Raw genomic sequence first — 22,040 nt, 5'->3', positions numbered from 1 at the left:
GAAAACTATGGGCCAAAGGAAAAAACCAAATTGACCAAAACTGTTACTGAAAAACACTAGATGGCAGACAGACTAGACAAGGACTTCAAAATAAGTATCTTAAGAGATGCTCAAAGAACCAAAGGAAGATGTGGAGAAAGTCAAGAAAATTATATAGGAAAAGAATGGAAATATCAATAAAGAGATAGAAAACCTTTTTAAAAAGAAACCAAAAACAAATTCTGGAGCTGAAATGTATGAATGAAGTGAAAATTTCACTGCAGCTATTCAGATTTGAGCAGGCAGAAGAATTACAGAACTTGATTAAGACAATGGAAATTACAGAGTCTAAGGAACAGAAAGAAAAAAGACTGAAGAAAACTGATCAGAGCCTAAGGGACCTTTGGGACACCACTAAGTGAACCAACATGAGCATGTGAGAATTCCAGGAGAAGAGAGAAAGGGATAGAGAATTATTTGAAGAATGGCTGGCTGAAAAGTTCCCAAGTTTGATGAAAGACATGAATATAAATATCCAAGATGCTCAAAGAATTCTAAGTAAGATGAACTCAAAGAGACCCATAGCAAGTCACATTATTATCAAACTTGCAAAAGACCAAGACAGAGAATATTGAGAGCAACGAGAGAAGACTCAAGAAGACTTTGAGTTAGACTCTGAAACAGAGAGAAGTAAATCATTATATACAAGGGATCCTCAACAAGACGATCCGATTTCTCATCAAAAAGTTTGGAAGACAGAAGGCAATGGGCCAATTTATTCAAAGTGCTAAAATAAAAAAACCCTGTCAACCAAGAATCCAATATCCAGCAAAACTGTCCTCCAAAAGTGAGGCAGAAGTTCAGACATTCTCAGATAAACAAAAGCTAAGGGAGTTCATTACTGCTGTCCCCGGCCTGGAAGAAATGCTCAAGGGAGTCCTGCAAGGTAAAATGAAAGAACAGTAGACAGTATCTTGAAGCCATATGGAGAAATAAGATCTCAATAAAGGTAAATACACAAGCAATCATAAATGCTAGTATTATTCTGATAACAACCTGTAACTGAACCTTTTGTATTTTACATGATTTAAGAGACTAATAGATTTAGAGAAACAAAACCAGTATTAGTCTAAAAGTGAAAAGGACATTTCTCATAAAAAATACAGAAACAGACATAATCTATTCAAAGCCATTTTTCAGATTTCAAAGTAGTGGTTCAGAATGAAGACGCAATATCTCAAAGTCACATAGTTAAACAGCAAAAAGTTAGTTCAGTCTTTTTTACTTTGTAAGATCTGAAGTTTAGAATTATAGAAATTTCTTATATAATAAAATATAAAGTGGTCTAACAACACAATGTAATTCTTTTTCTGACGGCTTTAATAGTTTTGAAAGAAAGGTATCACATCACAACAATCTTCCCCCATACCACTTTACAACGTTTACAAACAAGACACACATTTCTCAAAAAACTTCCTGACAAAAATTTTGAGATACTAACACATTCTATTCAATCATAAATTATTTTTCCCTAGTTGAGCAGGTAAATATCACCAAGGTTGAATATGCATAAAAATACAAAATGATTTGAGAAATACCTGAAGTAGAAGCAGCCATCTTCCTTGTCATTATCTTTTATTTTATTACAACTGAATGTTTCTGCCTAGAAAGGGAAGTAGGAGAATGGGGGACAGGGGGAGAGAATCCACAAACATTTAACACAGTATATTTAGGATGAAAATTTATATTACATTCACTGAATGTGAATCCAGATCACATCTAGATTTATAAATACACACACCTATAGGTATATATCTTTACAATGTATGTAAGACACAATACTGAGATTAGCCATGGTGGAAAGACTTACCATTATAAGCAAACAACAGATCTCTATGGTGGTGATATAATTTTAAGGTAACAGCAGTGTGATAAATTAATGGAAGCTAGTTTCCTAAAGAGATGATTAAAATGAACCATAAATCCTGAAAAGCATTCTTAAATTGGGATTCTCTGATATAGTTTCAGGTTTAGTTTCCAAACTGAGATTTATTTTCGACTTGCACGGTCTGGTATGATAGCCAATAGTTACAAGTGGCTACTGAGCACTTGAAATGTGGCTGGTCCAAATTGAGATGTGGTGTAAGCATAAAATACATACCAAATTTCAAAGACTTGGGAAGATAAAAGAATGTAAAATCTCATTAATAAATTTTAAAATACTGAATACATGTGGAAATGGTAATTTTTGAAACAGTAGGTTAAAAATACCTTAAAATTAATTTTACTTATTTTTTATATTTTTAATGTGGCTACTAGAAAAATTTAAGTATCATGTGTGACTGGAATTATATTTCTATTGGACTGTGCTGCTTTAGACTCTCAAACTGTTCTTCCCACTCTATGTCCCTTCTCAACCCTGTAGTTTATCCATCACATCTCTACTCATTTTCTATATTATCTCTTAGTGAAGTTTAATGGCTTTTTGCCTTGTGTTACTGTCCTTTAGAAGAAATAATTTCAAAGTGTAAAGTACCTTAAAAGTTCAAGAAAAATCACAATTTAGGCTACTCTTTTTCAACAGCATCAACACAATTTTGAAACATACTCTGAAGTATTTTTTTTCCTAAATCCCAAGTGATGAAGTGGGTTAATTTCTAGTTCTCCAATATATACACATCGCATTTTCACATTAAATTACATTCAATTTTAAGTTAAAATATACGAGCTACATTTAAATTCTAAAATGCTTTCTATGACTCACATTTGCTGGTGGTCGGCTCCCACTGTTAGACAGCTTCCACATTTTCATAGTAATACGTGCTGGATTAATATTTTTAATGATACTGTCATCTTCAGAAATAACAGTAATCATAAAATCTGTGATCACAGTAAACATTAAAAAAGTTATTTTCTTTCTAGTTCAATTAATGGATTTGGCTAAATAATTTTAAGTCAAAGTATCCATTGTTATCTTGTCTAAACGTTAACAAAATTCTGATGAAGAAAATAAAACTACTTTTTAATCAGCATCCCCACAAATTTGTCTAGAAAACTTAGTAATCATGACAGAGAACATGCTAGTGCTATATCTCCCCTAGAAATCTAACAAATACATCTTTGCTATTAACAGTCCCTTGTCTTACTGTCACAGTCTGACATGCTGTTAAGTTCTACCACGCAAGACCAAAAGGTTAGGCTGTAAATACTCAGCAACCTAGAATTAGGACAAATGGTCACAAATCCATATGCTTTATGTATTCCAAGAATACAGTGTTCACTTTCTTTTATGATTTTCAATAGCATACCGTATGTAAACTATTATTATATATAATAATATCCCCCTTATATTTATCATCTGTAACATTCATTTGACACCTGTTACAAGTTTTTTAATCACAGGAAATAGGTCTTATCTCCCCAAACAGATTTAAAACTCTGAATAAAAAAGACTATGTATATATGTAACTTAATCATTAAAAACTGTTAATTTTTTAAACTTTTTGGTCTGCTTTTTTCACTGTTTATAACTACGTGGAGGAATTCATCCCTTCAAAGAGCAGTTGTCTTCAAGAAAATTATCTGTATAAAGCAAATACTATTTCCTATTGACTTGGCACCTGCCACACTACACTGAAATTATTTGCTTACTTGACTGTCTTCTACATTAGACCAAACTCATTGAAAACTGTCATCTTCATTATTGGAACAAAGAGCCCAATATTTATGGCCTGGACAAAGCAGGTATTTAGTAAATGTGTGTTGTCCTGAAATATCTTTGATCATAAATTATATTGTGATGTATTTCCATCGAAATTAAGTTAAAGAATCCTGGTTCTTTTTGCTTTAAGATAACACTGCAACTTATTTAGTGGACCATAACCCCAAAGTTCTTGTCATTTAGTTCATATTTCTTTTGCCAAATTTCACAATTCAGTGAATGAAAAAACAAACTGAATTACCTCAGGCTATCAGTTTATTTATGAACTTTTAGTTCATTCTTGACCATTAATGGAATGTAGGACATAGGGGCGACAGATGATATAGCTAAGTCAAATGTACTTTCTTTGCCATCTAAAAGGCTCCTCCTATGTGCTTGCTTTTTTATCATGCTGAACACCTGGGATAAATAATTTATTCCACTCATGTAAAAGGTAAATTACCATTACTAATTTATCTTAAAACTGTATATAACTCACCAGTGAAAACACCTCCTGCTAAAAAGGAAGCATCTTTGTCATATTTAACATTGAGACGAATGGGTTTTTCAGGGTCTGGAAGAATCATTAACTTAATTATAGGTCCTTCTATGGTAGTCTTGTTATAGACGGCTTTAATCTGAATAGTATGCTCTCCTCTAGCAAGAAAAAAAGGGGGGAGGATTCAAATTACATTAGTTATAATCTAAAAATTCTTTATACAAAGTTTAAGTCATTTAGGAACTCTACTCCTCTTCAGTTCCAATTTCTGCCTAACACTAAATAGAAGGCTAGTTATTACTCTTAACTTCAGCAAGTAGTAAGAAAAATCAATCTCTATAATATCAATAACTCTCAAACTTTTGGTTCTTACCTAGGGGCATAAACACTGAACACTCCCAAATTAGCCTTGCCCCTTTCATCTGTTTTATGCTGTTGGTTTGAAGGGGTGAGCTAAAAACAAAACAAAATGGTTAATTAGAAAATTCTAGAGATCAAATTCTTTTTCTCTATTATAATGTTCTTTCCCTCTATTACTATTTTAAAAGTTAAATTTTCACACACTTCTAAAACTTAAAATTTTCTAATTTGAACTAGTTGAAATAACGTAATATGAAATCACATAATCCAAAGGATAAAAATCACTCATCTTGTTCAGTTAAACTAGAATTTAGTGTATTTCAGTTATTAAGTTGCAGGATTCGGTGTCCACTGTTTCACTAACAGTGATACCTCAAGTGCAGTTTGGTTACAGAAACACTGAAGGTATATTCCAAAATCAGGGGGTGTGGGAGAAGGCACAGGAGATATAAACATAGATACATACACATACACTTAAGTGAAGGCATCATAATACTATGTCCATTGTTACTTCATCTTTCTCTTTATGTTTACTCAGATGTGCCTCTTAACTCTTTGCTGCAATACCACCTCTGTGGTGATAACCAAGTTTTAACTTTCAAGTGATTAAGAATCAGTGGTCATACTTCCTAATCATTGGTTAGAAGAGTCTGTCAGCCTTTTGCAGATGCTTCTCTAAAAACTAAAACCATACTCTTATTTGGGGTAGAAAATAATCACTGTTTAACTCTCCTGGAAACAAACATTAAGAACAAAAGTGAATTTGCAGATTGTAGTAGCAGAAAATCAGACTCTCTCCTAATACCCATTTCTGCTTAATGGAACCTAAAAATTAGGTAATTATGGTACATGAAGACAAAAAAAGCAATAGTTGGAGAGGCAGAAATGAGGAGTAATTGAAATGCTAGAATAAAGTCCTACATTTGTACCTGTCCCGTTTACCCTCTGATCCATTGTCTCTCAACCCATCTTTCTCAAAGTATTTCTTCCATCTGGGTCCTAAACCCTTGTAGCTAAGTCAGAGAAGTAAGTCTTCTATTTTAGGCTGTATAGTAGCAATATCGTAGTCTTTTGGCTTAACAACCCTGACTCTGATTACTTTACTATGAAAACAAGGCCATGTGGATCACAAGTCATTCTTGGCACTTTAATCTCCCAAATGACTTTTAAGATCAACTTCTCAGGTCCTGGGAAATCCCTATTGGGATTCTTAATGAATTAACAGATTAATTTCAAGAGAACTACATATTTACGTAACATCAACTGTTTTCATCCACTAAAACATAAAATGTTTGTGGAAGGAAACTCGAGCCTGGCTAAGTATAACCCCATGAACTCTCCCTGCATTGCATGGCAACAATCTGGCTGGGACAAACGAACTCCCTGCAACCAACAGAAGAGACTGGGTCAAAATACAACTTTGCAAGGGATTGGCAGCTTCTCCCCTTTCCCTGCACACGAGGGCTTCTAATTTTGCACCAGGCATCCAAAGTCCTCAGTAGATCCTAAGCAGCTGGTTATCCCAATATTCATGTAAACAGCAGGTACCTAATCTTGCACTTCCTAGTATCCAAGCACTATGTTTGTACCGAAACATTACAAGGCCACATGCATGCTTGCCCCATACCCTAGCACACAACTCAGAATAGGTCTAGCAGCTATGCCCAAGTCCTGGTAGCTCTCCATAAGGTAAGTAGAGGTCAGGTGCTTGCATGACTCTTTGCTTACCCTCAGCTTCTCAGTTTCCCCAATACCTGTTCCGTAACCCATACTGCAGATCATTGCATCTGTCTTCACTCACCTTGTCCATCTTATCTACTCATCCTAACCTAAAATCCAAATATTAGCATTATAAAATGAACACTCAGTCATAATTGTAGAATGTTGAACCTTGTTACACTGCTTACAAGATAGAAATTTTACTTCCTCAAAATAATTATAAAAAAATCTTTAGGTTGGTTTAAACTAAGCAATAATGAAGATTATGTAACACTATATTAAAAAAAAAGAAATGTGTTACCTAAAGACATTATCATTAGAAAGAAACTCAGAATTTTAAGTAAGTGAAAATTACTTAAGGACGTTTAAAACTTACTTTTATTGTTACGTATTTATTTTTTTCTGAGGAAGACTGGCCCTAAGCTAACATCTGTTGCCAACACTCCTCTTTTTGTTTGAGGAAGATTGTCAGTGAACTAACGTCCGTGCCCATCTTCCTCTATTTTACATGTGGGATGCTGCCACAGCATGTCTTGACAAGTGGTGCTAGGTCCGCACCTGGGATCCGAACCTGCAAACCCCGGGCTGCCAGAGCACAGCGTGCAAACTTAACCACAATGCCACTGGGCCAGTCCCAAAACTTACTTTTAAGTAGTTAGCTTTTATGAGACTTATTTTAACTTGTGGTACGGGTGCTGGATTATCCCACTGATCACAAAGTTGAACAATGAGAGGATGCTGTAATTCTCTTCCATTAATCACCGGAATGGACTGAAACAGATATGAATATTTTAAGAAGCATTAAAATATCTGTGCCAAACAAGTACTTGTTTGCTTATAAAACACTCACTTAATTATCTTTATTCCATTCATGAATGGCTTCTTTCACCAATTAAAATAAACCTTTGAAAGTCAATTACATTCTCACAAAAGATCTTGTTCTTATAGAAATGATTAATAATTTGATAAAAAGGAAAACTAGCATTTGACATTACTGGCTTCTAATACATTCCTAAAAGTACACATCAGTATGACTTCAGTGGAAATAGAAGATTATCAGACTTAGCACTGGCTATCTAAAGGTTAGCTCCTCTGTCAATTTTCAGCCTCTGCCAGTCTACAAGAAGCAGTAATACACAGCTTTCTAGCCCTTGGTTAAACAGGACTAGTAGTCACTGGTAATCTACACTGCCTTGTCAGCTTAAAATGCTTCTTGCTTTTTCTCTACTTCATGTAAGGCCTGTGTAACTCCGGGAATTTGCCTGCTGACCTATTAATACTGGTTATTTCAAAGGAAACACACTGTCAACCAAGAAACCTGATAAAGGTCCAGTCCTCTGTGTCAGATTTTCAAAGTCAAGGGAAAAAAAAAAGAGAAAAAAAAGAGAAAGACAAGAGAGAACTAACTAGTGAAAAAGGAAAGCTGATTTATCATCTCCCACCAACAATGTTTCTTCTGCTTCCTCCACCCTCCACAATATCTGAGGTAGTTGGTTACCCAATTATGCTAGGAAGTTGCTAAAAGTGGGAAAAAAATTAATGATGTGTTATGAAGAGGATTATAAAAAAAAAGATACCCCAGATACCCTTGAAACCAGTTGACTGGTTTAGTTAAAATGTTTGACTACCACAAAGTTTACATGGATACAGTTGACTATATTCTATCTGCCAAAGTTCATAAAAAACTTGAATAAAAAAAGTGTTGACAGTTTCCAAATGTAAACATATCATGGTACTTTATTCCTAATCACATAATTGTCTACCCATCGAATAGTAATGACTTTTAAAGGATATCCTTCAGTAAATGACTTGTAGCGTAAGCTGTTCGTCATAAAAGTTTTCGGGGAAAAAGCAAATATCCAAAGTCAGTTGTTCATAAATACAAATATGAAAGTGGCACGCAATTTAACATTTTGGGATTTCAGTTTCCTCATTTATAGAATAAGAATGATAATAATACATCATAATGTTGAAGATTAAATGAGAGAATATATGCGTATACTTATATATTTTTTCTATTTATCATACTTAGGTGTTCAATCACTTCCCCTTTTCCACTTAAGATCCTGTGGGGACAAAGTAAGTTAAGAATTAATTTGAAAATCCTAGGAAAACCAGATATTCAATGACTATTTTTCAGCCTTATCCATATATCTCACTAACAAAATGAGAAATTAGTTTTAGGTTTTATTTTAAAAGCTTCTGGATTTCTATGGTATTTGCAAATAAATCTTAGGATAAATTTTTGACTTAACAAGCTGCCATGATTTTTTATATTCTCTCTACAAAACCATAGAAAGAGATGAAAATGTCAACATTTCTACCACCTCAAAGGTACACAATTATTCCACCATACAGTCACTACCAGAACAGAGTGCCAGAAGGTGAGAGGACAGTTCAAAAAGATCGGGCAGGGTTCCACTCTTCTGGACACAGGGTCGCTAGGATTCAGAATTGACTTGATGGCACTAACAACAACAAATAGTCAACCAACAAATCTTTTTATTGACATCATTAGGCACAAAGAACGTATTAATTTATGTAGTATAAGTGCTCCCAGATAAAAGTAAATGCACTGGCCTTTCAATGAAACTCCCTGAGTCAACATACTATTACAGAAAAAAACTGTTTTTAATGAACACTGTCATACACTAGTTTATCTTTTTTTCTTTTGAGGAAGATTAGCCCTGAGCTAACATCCGTGCCCATCTTCCTCTATTTTACATATGGGATGCCTGCCAAAGTGTGGCTTGATAAGCAATGCATAGGTTCAAGTCCATGATCTGAACCTGGGAACCCTAGGCCACTAAAGCAGAGCGCACGAATTAACTGCTACATCACCAGGGTGGCCCCAGTTTATCTGTTTTTTTAAACTCACAAATAAAAAAGGGCAATCTGAAACTAGGCACAGGTACGTAAACTTTACTTAGATGATATGCTCCTTTACTAGTATAATTTCATCTACTACCACGGTCATGTGAGCTCATTTTCCTTTAGGAAAAAATGTAAGCTGTCATCCCAACAGGTAGAGTTCTGCTACACCATAACTGAATGCCAGAATCTGAACATTCTAAAATTAGAATTCTAAAAATTCAGTGAAAACTCAACAAAGGTAACAGAGTTGATGGACATTTGCAAATTCAGTATTTAAGATTTAATTACTTCTATAGGAAGGTATACTGAAGTTTTTATGGGTATAATGACTCGATGTCAGGTTTTCTTTTTTTATTCTTCTCCCCCAAGCCCCCCAGTACATAGTTGTATATTCTGGTTGTGAGTGCCTCTGGTTGTGCTATGTGGGACACTGCCTCAGCATGGCCTGATGAGTGGTGCCATGTCCACACCCGGGATCCAAACCAGTGAAACCCTGGGCCACTGAAGCGGAGCACACAAACTTAACCACTGGGCCACGGGGCGGGCCCTGAAATCCGGTAAGTCTTTAAAAAACTCCAGCAAAAACATTTAAAGTCAGTGAGAGCGAACAATAAACAAAATTGGCAAAAATCAATAACTAATGAAACTTGGGGTCATTAGACTATTTTTACTTTTATGCCACATTTCAAAATTTCTGTAATAAAGTTTTTAGGATTTGAAATAACTTAAATTATTAAGTTATTTTTTAACAAATGAGGACACTGATAAATTAAATTAAATAATGAAATATTAAGAATTACTTTGTCCTTTTGTTATTCTTACTACGTTACTTCCACAACAAAATATATCTGTTCTGACACACTGACAGTCTAAAAGCAGTAAGCCATGTGATATTAAACTCTTTCACTCAAGACAGGAAGTTACTTACCTCCTTTAATTCTGGCCAGTCTATGAGGAGAAGTTTAGCTGGTGGTCCAGAAATTAGCTGCACTCGAATAAAGTCAGAAAACTCACGCCAAGTAAAACAAAGATCCTTATTTCCAGGAGGACCTGGAATAAATTTGACGCCTCTTACACTTATACTTTGTGTATTTTCCTAGCGAGGAAAAGAATATTGAGAAAAGACAGGGAAATAATGTTTAGTTTTCAGGAAAATGAAAGAAAATGTCATTCACCCATGTGCATACAGATGTGCTTCTGGTAAAACAATGGCAAATAACTTGCACACGTGCCAATACTGATATACCATGAGTTTCATTTCCTTGAGAGGAGAAACTGAATTTTTTTGTGAGGAAGAGATATAAAGGATTCTGGCTATGTCCTTTTATCTTATCTTTTCCTAATTTCCCTCTTATTTACACTTACACTGTCTCCTTTCTATTCCCCAAATAGGCAAGCATGTGCCTGCCCAATACTGTTTGCACTTGTTCTTTCCCTCTGTTTGCAACATTCTTTACCAGGTATCTACATGGCTTTTCTTCAGGTTTTTGCACACAGGATACCTTGTAATCAGAGGGGTCTTCCCTAACCACCCTATATAATGGCACTCTATTCCCTTATCCCACTTTATTTTTCTTAACACTCATTTCTTACCTACGGCATGCTCTCCTCATTACAAGGTGATCTCCAAGAAGGTAGGGACTTTTGACTTGTCACTGCTCAATCTCTGGTACTTAGATGCCTAACACATCATATTAAAGGGAACTAATTAAACTAGCCTGTAATTTCTGCAATGTGATTAATTGATATAAACTGATACCATACTGGTAGGAGCACTGTAGTATTTGCATTTTAATAGTGACCCTTAATAATTTCATCATCTTAAACTTTCACTAAGTACAAATCAATTCCATCAGATTTTAAAAACCAGAGTTAAAATTTCATGTTTTATGTTCTGAAAACAACTATATGTAGAACATTTTCTGTAAAAGGACCCTGCAAAATAATCAAAATTAATCTCCCCAAAAACCCCTTTGAGTACAGGGGAATTTTTTCAACATTTGGCAAACAAATTAAATATTAATTAGTAAAACATATTCAAAGTTCAAAATATGTAAAGTCTAGTATCATTCCATATTTAATAGTGAAACACCAAAAGCCCTTTTGAAGAGGTGATTTCTTTTTTAAGTCAAGTTGGAAGTTATGCTGGTTTTACTTCACAACTTGAAAATAAAATTTGTATATGCATTTACAAATTGTAAATGAGCACATACAGAATTAAATATAAAATTCTGAAAGGTACTAAGGTCTAATGTTGAAATTATCAAAGGAATATACTTCAGAATAGCTGCATATTTTATGTAGAAGCAAAAATGATTTTAAGAAAGAATGACATATTAAAACTACTTTTATTTTTAAAAAACACAGTTTTTAAAAAAAACGAGTTTAAAAAACCCAAAGGCTTCATTTCTCTCTGCAGACTGGGGGCAGACTCCTGTCATTGGTTTGAAAGTGAGTCAAGATAGTATACGTCAGTTATAAAATGAGAGTACAAAGAAAGAAAGTCAACTTGGCTGGAGAATAGTGAGCTATGGAAGGAGAAAGACGTGAGATTATGCTACGGTAGAATACTATAGGGTATTTTAGGCCATGCTAAGGAGAGAGAGTCTAAATTTAAAGTGTAAAATGCTGACAGGTGGCACAATATGAGAAATGAAAATTGATGTTGGATTTGCCAGGGGGAAGAAAGCAGAAAAACATGATGAGAGGGGCCTGTCTGGGAATGACAGAAAAGGATGTGAAAACAGAGTATATACAACTCTTCAAGGAGTTATACTATAAAAAGGAGGAGGGAAATAGGGCAGTAGATGGACAGGGATTCAGGGCCAAAGGAAATTTTTTTCTCGGGGGGTGGAGGGTTGTTTTTTAAGATGAGAGATATTATAGCATGTTTAATATACTGATGGGAATCTAATAGATAGGGAAAACTGAAGATGTAGGAAGACTGGTTACAATTCAGGAGTAATCAGTGAGAGGATGGGAGTCTATGCATAAAGTGACAGGAAGCAGAGATTGTTCATGCATAGCAATGGGAGCACAGTTATCTTCTGATTTCATCTACATATAGGGTGAGGGTAGACAATGGAAGAACCAGAAAGTCAAAGAGCAAACCTTATCTGTGTACAGTAAACAAAAGATTAAAAGCTCTTCAGCAGTACTAAAACAGTGAAAATGGGGTTCTGAAAACCAGAAAATAATAGCTTAACAGATTAGCAGAAACAGAAACCCTAGTTAGGATGGGCAAAAAGGAGGCTATTCTTATGATTATTCTGCCAGGTAAAAAGTGTAATGGAGGCTCCAAAAGGAAGAAGAGTTTTAAAAAGCACTAAGTGCTCTAAATGGATTCATCTTTACTTGGGCCTTAGAATTCCTCCTCTGAAGGCCCAACTCCAACATCTCCTTTCCCTGCAAGCTGTCTTTGATCTCTCCAAGCAGAACATATCAGGTTTGCTTCCTTGTTTTAAACTGAAATAATCCCACCAGGTTCTTACTTTTCAAGCAAATCTCAATTAACTGTCCAGCTGCAAACTTTCACAATTAGTTTTCTCCCCAGCATCCTATGTAATGCAGGGTGTGAGCACCAAGAAATTTTATTTAAACAGCTACATGAAAAAAACTACCTCTACACAAACACCAAAATATTTATGGATAAAATGATTTGACATATGGAATTTGCTTCAAAATGATATGGTATGGGGGGAAGTGATGATTACTTCAGCTGAGTGATCGGAACATGGGAATTACTTATACTATTTATTCTACTTTTTGCATATGTTCAAAATTTTTCATTGTAAAGTTTTTTTGGGTTTTTTTGATGAGGAAGATTGGCGCTGAGCTAACATATGTGCCAATCTTTCTCATTTTTGTATGTGGGATGCCACCACTGCATGGCTTCATGAGTGGTGCACAGGTCCATGCTCGGGATCTGAACCGGTGAACCCTGGGCTGCCAAAGCACAAACTCAACCAGTAAGCCACCATGCCAGCCTCCATTTATAAAATATTTTTTAATGCCCTTTATGATTTTTCATTGTAAACACTTAAATCAAACGTCTTTTAGTTATTTTAGTTTTGCTCCCAAATTTTTGTTATATGTAAACTAATGGTGTAAGCCAACTGTTTTGAAAGCAGTCATACCTGAAAAGTAGTTTTCAAACGTGAGCTATCAAGTCCAATCCCAGCAATTCCCAAGGCAGATAAAGAACTTGGTGAAAATGCTTGAATCTGATTTCCATATTGATCTGTAACTATTATAACTATAAAAAGGGAGGGAAGTTTAATTTTAAAGTGTAATCTTTTGATAAAAGATATAAATATCTGAAAATACACTTATACACTTAATAAAAACTGTAGTAGAAACTTGCTCTTTGTTCTCACATATTTTTTGTAAAAACTAATTATTCTCGCTTCTTTTAAAATCACCACAAAAATATCGAGTCTACATAAGTATATTTATATTTGTACATTTAACATGATGCTGATGTTAATCAGATTTTTTAACAGGAGAATTTGAAGAAAATAACTGAGTATTATGTAATATTCTAGATATTTAAGAAAAATACAGGATACATATGAATCCACTGATATATTTACTTTATACTTTTAATATTAACTAGTATTACTTCTAACAAAAGCCAACAAAGTATTTCTGCCAAGCTGATTTTACAGTTAAGTCAGCCTAGGCAAAGATAGTAAAAATACTTCAATCTTTTCCGGCAATGGATTTTAAACCAATAATCATATATCAACTGAAAGCTTTCCTTTCAGATTATGTATACCAAAAGATGAACTTAAGGACATATTATAGAAGTGTTCTAAGGAAATAAAGCAGGCCATACTAACCTATTTCTCCTTGAAGCTCTTGGCCCATCTGTACTGTTTTTCCTCCTTTCAACTCACATTTTAGATGTTTAGGTTCATCAGGAAGTGGTCTGAAATTGGTTAACAAGTTAAAAGGCTTTAGTCACATCGTTAACTGTAGAGAAAGATTAAAACAATTTCAATATGCCAAAGAGTAAAATGTAACACGCACTTTCTAAAACTTAAATACAGCAACACTCCTCCAAATACCTCAATTTATAGAACATCACTATTAATCCAAAAGAAACAGAGAAAAGACAGCTTGAAAAGATAGTAGAGAATACGGACCAAAAAAAGATTAACGCTTTTGTAGTGTTAAATCATAGTATCTATGTTGGATTAAAAGGCAATTATCACATCAGAGCACTGAGAAAGAAAACTGATGGCTAAGAATAACTCATCAAGAGATGTGGCTGTGGCTGGAGAGTAGTACACAACTGAAAATTTTATCTCAAACATGGAGCTATTCTAATTGTTGGGAATAGTATGAAAATGGGTAGTGAAACAAAAGTGAAAGAGGTTACTGCAAGAGGTGGCCAAGGAACTGACAGGCCAGGGTGGAAGATAATTTTTTTTATATATTTACTTAAGTCTTCCCCTTTCTTATATCAGTTCTACATGTTAGGTCTGGTTGGGCTCAGCTTTGAAAATCATCACTAACCAATGAAAGAATTTTTCATTCTGAACAACATACTGACTGATCACATTGTGTCTTTTGTATTTTTTACATCTTTGCCATTTTGCAGGGGTTTTCACTATTGCTTGCACTAGGAGGACTTTCCATTAATGAAAAGAGGGCCAATTTGGTAGAGGGTTATACTGACACTAAGAATTAATCACTATCTCCAGTGAAGCTTTATTCCAAAGACAACTTACCATATTTCACAGAAATTGTCATATTTTCTACATTAGAAAACAACTTTTACATGTGTGCTTCAGAGAAAAATAGTTTTGTGGCCATATGCTGAATTTTGAGATACCTCAAAATGTATCATGCCCACAAACCTTACTGTAAATGCACTTTCCAAAGACACATGATCATCTTGGAATGAAACCTGGCAATAACGCATATCTTTTACAGACGTTGGTACTTGTACATCAGGAAGCAGACCCTGCAGCAAGTGTTCTTTGTTAATCTCAGGAGTCCAATTAACCTAGGAGAAAAATTATATATTCAAGAACAACATAAAGCTTAGTCTAATGCCTTCCTACTGCCACTCATCTTATTGAAGGCTCTTAAAGCTAAATTATAACCCATCATCCCCACCTCCATAAAGTCCCTTTATGACCAGAAATGATGGTGGTTCCCATATTACTACGACAAAAAAGTATCTTTTCTTTGCTGTTAATGTTGCTATATCTTTCAATGCAGTAAAAAAAAAAATTCTTAAGTATTTCTTTAGAGTCTAAACTTAAGAATTCTGCCACAAGATTATCAATGTGGTCATTATAGTTTAAAAGTAACATATCGATCAAATCATGTGATCAATTCTGAGAGGTAATATTCAATTGCTTTTTTGAAAAGAATCTTATTACAGGCTTTGAATGAGATCTAGGTGGGCTCTTATTCAACAAGGTAAGAAAACAGAAGTTACATCCATTGATGTTAATTATCATCCTGGCCACCCTGTGGTGTTAATCCATTCTTGGATGCTTCTAGCTCTATTTTAATTTTGCATCTCTTGCATTCCACATTTTAATTTGTTACTTATCCATTTTTTTAAAAGTTGATTATCCTACTCTATCCTACTTTTAAACTTCCAAACCTTTCTATTTAAGAATTTTTATCTCAATTTTCTTTTAGCCTTCTATAGTTCTGATTCTTAAATCATGAATACTTAATATTTTGATCCTAGTTTATGCTGTTCTAACCTTCTAAGTCACTTTTTAAGCAATCTTTTATTCATCACACTTTTTTTTTTTTTTTTTTTAAATGGAAGCAAGCAGGAGTTACAGAAAAAGATGCTCTTCCCTCACCCTAGCTGTGCTATCCCTTCAGTGGATTCCTGGTTCAGTTCGGGTCGACTTTCCTGAATATTGGACTCTCTAAAGAGAACAAAAACCACCTTAAAGACTACAAACTTAATTTAATAAAATAATGGTATTTAATATCTTTTATTGTCAATAAAGAGGTGCATGTTTTAAAATCTTTGGAACCAAAAAAATACATAACTATTAGATTTGAGGCAAAATGTGTCAAATGCAGGCCAGAAGCCTAGAGAATGGCAAAAAGAAGGTTATATACAGGAAGCCCTCCAGTTCTTCTTAACCTTGACAAACTAGAATGTGGAAACATTATTATGAAACACCAAGGAACCAGTTCAGAAGCCAGATTCCTGATACCACATTTAAAACTGCTCACCTTCAAACATGCTGACACAGGTATGAAAATGACTTGCCTCCCTCCCAAGCAGGCTCAGGATTATTTCTCTCTCAATCCTCCCTTCCCTTATTATGCTTGGTTTGAAAATGCAAATTTGTTCTAATGCAATTAAAATATTAGGGAACAATTAGAATATAAAGCAAATTTTACTTTTGCTTATGTACCATTTCATCCATGAAAACAATAGCTGAACACAGAAAACTGTACCCGCTGAACCACGCCATGTAAGAATATACAAAATGACAGACCTCCAATAGCTGCCAGCCACCTCAGCTAATTATGTGTCTTGAGCCACGAGTGTCCACATCTACTGGAGTTTCCACCACTTCACAGTAACTCATAAGCTACAACTTTCCTGCACCCACTTCCACAAGCAAAGTAAACTGCCATATTATTATAGTGTTTATGGATTTCTTAATCATTTAATATGTTACTGTTTTTGGTAGTATTTAGTTAGTTTCCTATCTTTTTTTTTCAATGAGTGACCAATGAAGTTTGAGTATTGTGCCTCTAATTCCCATTTTCCTCATAAGCCTTGTGATTTTCTTAAATTTTTATTTATTTGTTTATTTAAGGTCACAGTGGTTATAATGTTAGATAAATTTTAGGTGTACATCATTATATTTCAACTTCTATATAGATTGCATTATATTCACCACCAAAAGTCTAGTTGTCATCTGTCACCAAACACACGTGCCCCATCCCTTTTGTCCTCCTCCTGCCCCCTTCCCCTCTGGTAACCACCAATCTGTTCTCTGTCTATGTGTGTGTTTATCTTCCACATGAGTGAAGTTGTCTCTCTCCGTCTGATTTACTTCACTTAGCATAATACCCTCAAGATCCATCCATGTTGTCTCGTGGGATGATTTCATCCTTTTTTTATGGCTGAGTAGTACCTCATTTTATATACATACCACATCTTCCTTATCCATTCACCTTTGACAGGCACTTGTGTTGCTTCCACGTCTTAAGCCTTGTGATTTTTATTGCACTATTTTACATGCTACAGTGAATTGACTGTATTATGAAAGGAGCAAGCATAGACTGTCCACTACTCTTTCAACCAACCACAAAAGAAGTGCTACAGCTGTCTATTTTATAGAATAAGAATCTAACCATTTTGATTTGGTTATCTGTTAAGTGAGATGTTAAGTTTCAACATATAGATTCACCCTACCAAGGTACAAATGATACATTTAGATGACAGCAGATTGACGAGGACCACCTGAAGCTACTAAGAACTGACAATACTGTTTTCTAAGGATCATGCTTTTAGAGTTTCAATTGACCAATTTCAAATGGCCAATCAGGGTTCTGTGGTTAACAACACTGTTTCATTGTTTGCCTTTAACAGACCTTTGATTTAGTGCCTTTAGAATAGCTACAAATACACTGCTCTGGTAAGGTGATGATCTTGATTGTGACTGCAGAAATACAGTTGGTCAGGAAATGCACAACTAAACAAAATGCCAAAGACCAGAATTTTGTTTAAGTGTCAAAATCATTTTTTTAAGCACAAATTTGTTACATATAAATCATTCGCATTTCAATCTAGTGCATGAAAATAAAAATCTTAGCCTGGAATTTCAAATAATAGTATTATTTTTCTGTGATAAGCTCCTTCTCAGAGGCTATCCTATAAAATTTCTTATTCAGAGTCTTCCCAGCATAAAACGAACAAAATTCTTGCAAATAATCAATCTATTTGAGATACTTACTTTAATTTTCTCTGCTAAAGCTGATGTTATATGGATTTCTCTTTCTCCTTCATCATACATTTGAAAAATAAGGTTGTGCATAATATCGCCTGCTATCCAATTGACCTCATCCTGATGTTTTATCTGGATTGCCTTTTGTCCTTCCACACTGAAAATCTGTAATCTTGCAACATGGCTACTGGGAAGCAACTTAATAGTCTTCTCCACAGGGGCTACATCTTTACAACTCTAGGAAGACAGGAAAACACAAATATACACTGAATGACATCTGTACTGAAAACATAACTTCCGGCTTTAATGGTGAATCATTTACACTGCTTAATACTTTCCCATACTATTGAAGATCTTACATACTGTTAACATTCACAGGTTTTGTCATTAAGACAATACTGTACTGCTAATAATTCCATATTTTATACCATAAAGTTATAAACAGCAACAGTGGCCACATTCTTAAAATCAAAAACTAGCATATTTGGACTTAAAAGGATTCCTTTCCCCTTATTTGTAAATTTACTTAAAAGTGTCACAAACTTGTGAAGTTTTAATCATATGACACAGATTTGGTGACTAGCATCCATTAATAAGAATGAAGATGTAAGAAAATAAGAATTTCCCATAAAATCAGAGACAGATACTTGCTGTAAAATACATTACTTAATGCTAGCAGGTAACACTGAAGTTTCTGGTGATTTTTCAATTCACTACACATTGGGCTACATGGACAAGCTTGCTCAGAGCTATATAAAGAGACTCTAGATGCCCTGAAGGTTGAGCTGGCATATTTATAATTTATTACGGGCACATCAATGTTCTACAGATCAGTAAAGATGAGCTGGATTATGCTACATAATTTGATTTTAGGCACACAAAATTAAAACATTACATCGTTATTTCATAAGCTAGGTATAGTGCATTCCATAGCATACACAAAACTCAAAATAAGCCTAAGTCTAAAATACCTCTACAATCTTACTTAGCTCATGTCTCCTTCTTCATTCAGTTGCAGTCATTCCTACTGAAGCCCATCCACATGAATAATGACATATTCAAAATTCCTACCTCACACAATATCAGACAAATGACCCAGCCTCTATCATAAGCATATTTTATTTCCCTGACTCAAACTCAAGAGTCATTGCCTTTGGATAACCTTTTCTAACTGCATACTACAGGACATACCTTGGTCTTTGTCCTAACTGACCTGGATTCTCGGTCTTCTGCCTGTAATATGTACATAATTCCTAATGTTTGTTACACTTGCTTCCAAGCCCAGATGCCTCCCTAACTCCAAGTTTTTTCTTCTTGACTCTTCCTCATCTTTTGTAAGACAGTATACTCAAAAATATGTTACCCACATTATTGAAAAAATGAAATGCATAACAAATATCAGAATATTATCAAATAAAACAAGATTGAAAAGAAAAGAATTGGAATAAAGTTGTCATCTCATTCTAACTAAAAAAACAGAAGCTAGCAGGCGGCCCAGTGTTTCGTTGGTTCGAATCCTGGGCGCGGACATGGCACTGCTCATCAAACCACGCTGAGGCAGCGTCCCACATGCCACAACTAGAAGGACCCACAACGAAGAATATACAACTATGTACTGGGGAGCTTTGGGGAGAAAAAGGAAAAATAAAATCTTTAAAAAACAAAAAAAAACAAAAAAAAACCAGAAGCTATCTTTTACCATTTTGAGGCTCAAGATACATTAACTGATGTCTAATTGGTAGGAAAGCATCAGTTAATCAACCGATTCAAGGTTATTCATCATCTACCACATTATTTATGAGGAAATCACATATAAGCATTTCATTTGTTTAAGTATTCGTTATCCCATTCATCAATCTTAGGAGATCAATTAATTGCTTATATTAACTGCTTGCCCTCCTCCAGACTGGCTTCACTTTCAGCCATGATATTATTATATCTAATAAGAAGTCAGTAGCACATTAACACAGAAATCTATTTATGCAAAAATGCTAATTAAAAACCATGTATTTATTTTTAAAATTATACACACAAATTAAATGTTCCTATGTCCTGTAGTGGTGGTTTAAGTGGAGATATTTACCAAACTTTCTAAGGCACAAGTATGAACTATAAATAAACAAACAAATAAATAAATAAAACTGACACGTCACATTTTAATGTAAGAAAAAATTAATTTTAGGAATATGTAAATCAATGATAGCTATAGACACTGTAAAAGGTTAGATCAAGAAAATTACTAATATTTGATACAAAATGTTAAATTATTCAGTATACTATTTCATGTTGCCTTTTCTTCTCTTTGGCTAAAAGAACCACAAATACCTCCTTTATAAAAGTCAAACAACTTTACATAAAATATTATAAAGCTGTTGAATATTTGTATGAAGACTCAATACAATATTAATGAATAAAAATGACAACTTACAGGTATTTCAATTTTAGCCTTAAGCGTCTGGTCTTTTTTAATATTCTGAACTTGAATTGCAGATCCTGATAAAATACTGGTTCCAGAACTACTGCAATCCACAACATAAACTGGAAGGTTTGGAGCACCTAAAAACTATTAGAAGCATACAAAATAAATTAAGTTCCCAATCAAATGTAACTGATTATTCAATAACTTATTTAAATTTTCAAATGTTTCACTACAGCTACTATTTCTGGCTATAAATTGGAAAATTCTAAATAGAATTCACTGATATTCTAGACAATCTCTGAATGAAAACAATGACTTTCTACAACTCTTAAGTAAAATGTATCTATCTTGGAAGAAAATCCAACTTCCTCAACCACTATTCTTTCCTTTTTTACTTTATCTATTTAGGTTTTCCTTTCCTTCTTGTAGTCTTTTACTCATCTTCATTTATCCATCCATCTCCAATCCTGAAGGACATTTCTACCATGCTACTCATAAATTAAATACTTCATCTGAAATAAGGAGGATCGATCAAGGAAGGAGAGGGGAGGGATCTTTAGTCCATAAATTTCTTTATGAAACAGTGTAGCTGGCATCTTTATTGGCTTTGGGATACTGAAAACTACTGGCAGTGAGATAGACTGCAAATTTCTCCATGGAACAATCATTAAAAGATCTAGATACTATATAAAGCTTACCATAAAGTAACTGAAAGATAAAGTCATTTCCATTCACTACAATGGGACTCAAAATAAAATCTACATATTCTTATCTTACAGTAGCTTACCTTACAATGAACAATCAGTTTTGGTTGTGCTGTTACATTGTCTGATTCATCCAAAACTTCTACCTGAAATGGGAAAGCTGTTCCATTTTCTATAACTAAAATTTCAGAATCAGGTTTCACTTTCAATCGACGAGGGGGACCTACCAGGAAATTATATAATGAAATACTGATTTGGTTTCTAAGACCGAAATATTGAAATAGCAAGAGAAACAACTTCTAACATTTCAAGTTTTAATAATTTATAAATTCCCAAAAAGAAAAACAAGCAATATCCAACTTTCATCATTTCTATCCCCAAAATGCATAGATTCTATACATGACCAGAACTGTCTCAACTGTACAAAAATGTCTGAGGTCTAGACTTAGTTTTTTGCAACAAGCTATAAAATATTGGTAACTCATGCTAGAAATCACCTAAATGTGTAAAATCTTAAAAAGATCCTGGCAAAAAGTATTCAAAAAGGAAAGTAAAACTTCATTGAACTATTTTTTTATTTACTTTTAACTTAACACAATGACTGATTTCTCAGGCATATGTAAACTACATGTCTGTTTTAGGTAATAACGTTCAAAGGACCAGTTCATGTAAGAACATACCCAGAAAATTTATCTGTTAGATCGCCCACTACTTTGATGTCATGAACAAGTTACACAAGTGTCCTCTAAGACTAATAGAGGGCTTACACCTCTGTAGCAAGATGACTTCACATGGTCTATAAATATTGATATTTTTTAATGTTTTAAATATTTTA

General features: G+C 34.2%; 1 protein-coding gene across 1 annotated transcript in view; it reads right to left on the bottom strand.

Annotated features, from left to right (window-relative positions):
* SMCHD1 (structural maintenance of chromosomes flexible hinge domain containing 1) overlaps nucleotides 1-22,040 on the bottom strand; it is a 137,307-nt gene that overhangs the window by 47,825 nt on the left and 67,442 nt on the right. Inside the window, exons 23-34 of the mRNA XM_008537392.2 lie at nucleotides 21,289-21,428; nucleotides 20,511-20,645; nucleotides 18,092-18,319; nucleotides 14,996-15,144; nucleotides 13,973-14,061; nucleotides 13,268-13,386; nucleotides 10,060-10,227; nucleotides 6,903-7,028; nucleotides 4,552-4,631; nucleotides 4,179-4,336; nucleotides 2,744-2,859; nucleotides 1,578-1,642 (exon numbers count right to left, since the gene is read on the bottom strand). Coding sequence (XP_008535614.2) covers nucleotides 1,578-1,642; nucleotides 2,744-2,859; nucleotides 4,179-4,336; nucleotides 4,552-4,631; nucleotides 6,903-7,028; nucleotides 10,060-10,227; nucleotides 13,268-13,386; nucleotides 13,973-14,061; nucleotides 14,996-15,144; nucleotides 18,092-18,319; nucleotides 20,511-20,645; nucleotides 21,289-21,428 — 1,573 coding nt within the window. The remainder of the gene's footprint in view (nucleotides 1-1,577; nucleotides 1,643-2,743; nucleotides 2,860-4,178; nucleotides 4,337-4,551; nucleotides 4,632-6,902; nucleotides 7,029-10,059; nucleotides 10,228-13,267; nucleotides 13,387-13,972; nucleotides 14,062-14,995; nucleotides 15,145-18,091; nucleotides 18,320-20,510; nucleotides 20,646-21,288; nucleotides 21,429-22,040) is intronic.

This window comes from Equus przewalskii, chromosome 7 (assembly GCF_037783145.1).
Source record: "Equus przewalskii isolate Varuska chromosome 7, EquPr2, whole genome shotgun sequence".
Classification (NCBI taxonomy): domain Eukaryota; kingdom Metazoa; phylum Chordata; class Mammalia; order Perissodactyla; family Equidae; genus Equus; species Equus przewalskii.
The sequence above is the reverse complement of the archived record's forward strand: the minus strand, read 5'-3'. Positions and strand labels throughout refer to the sequence as shown.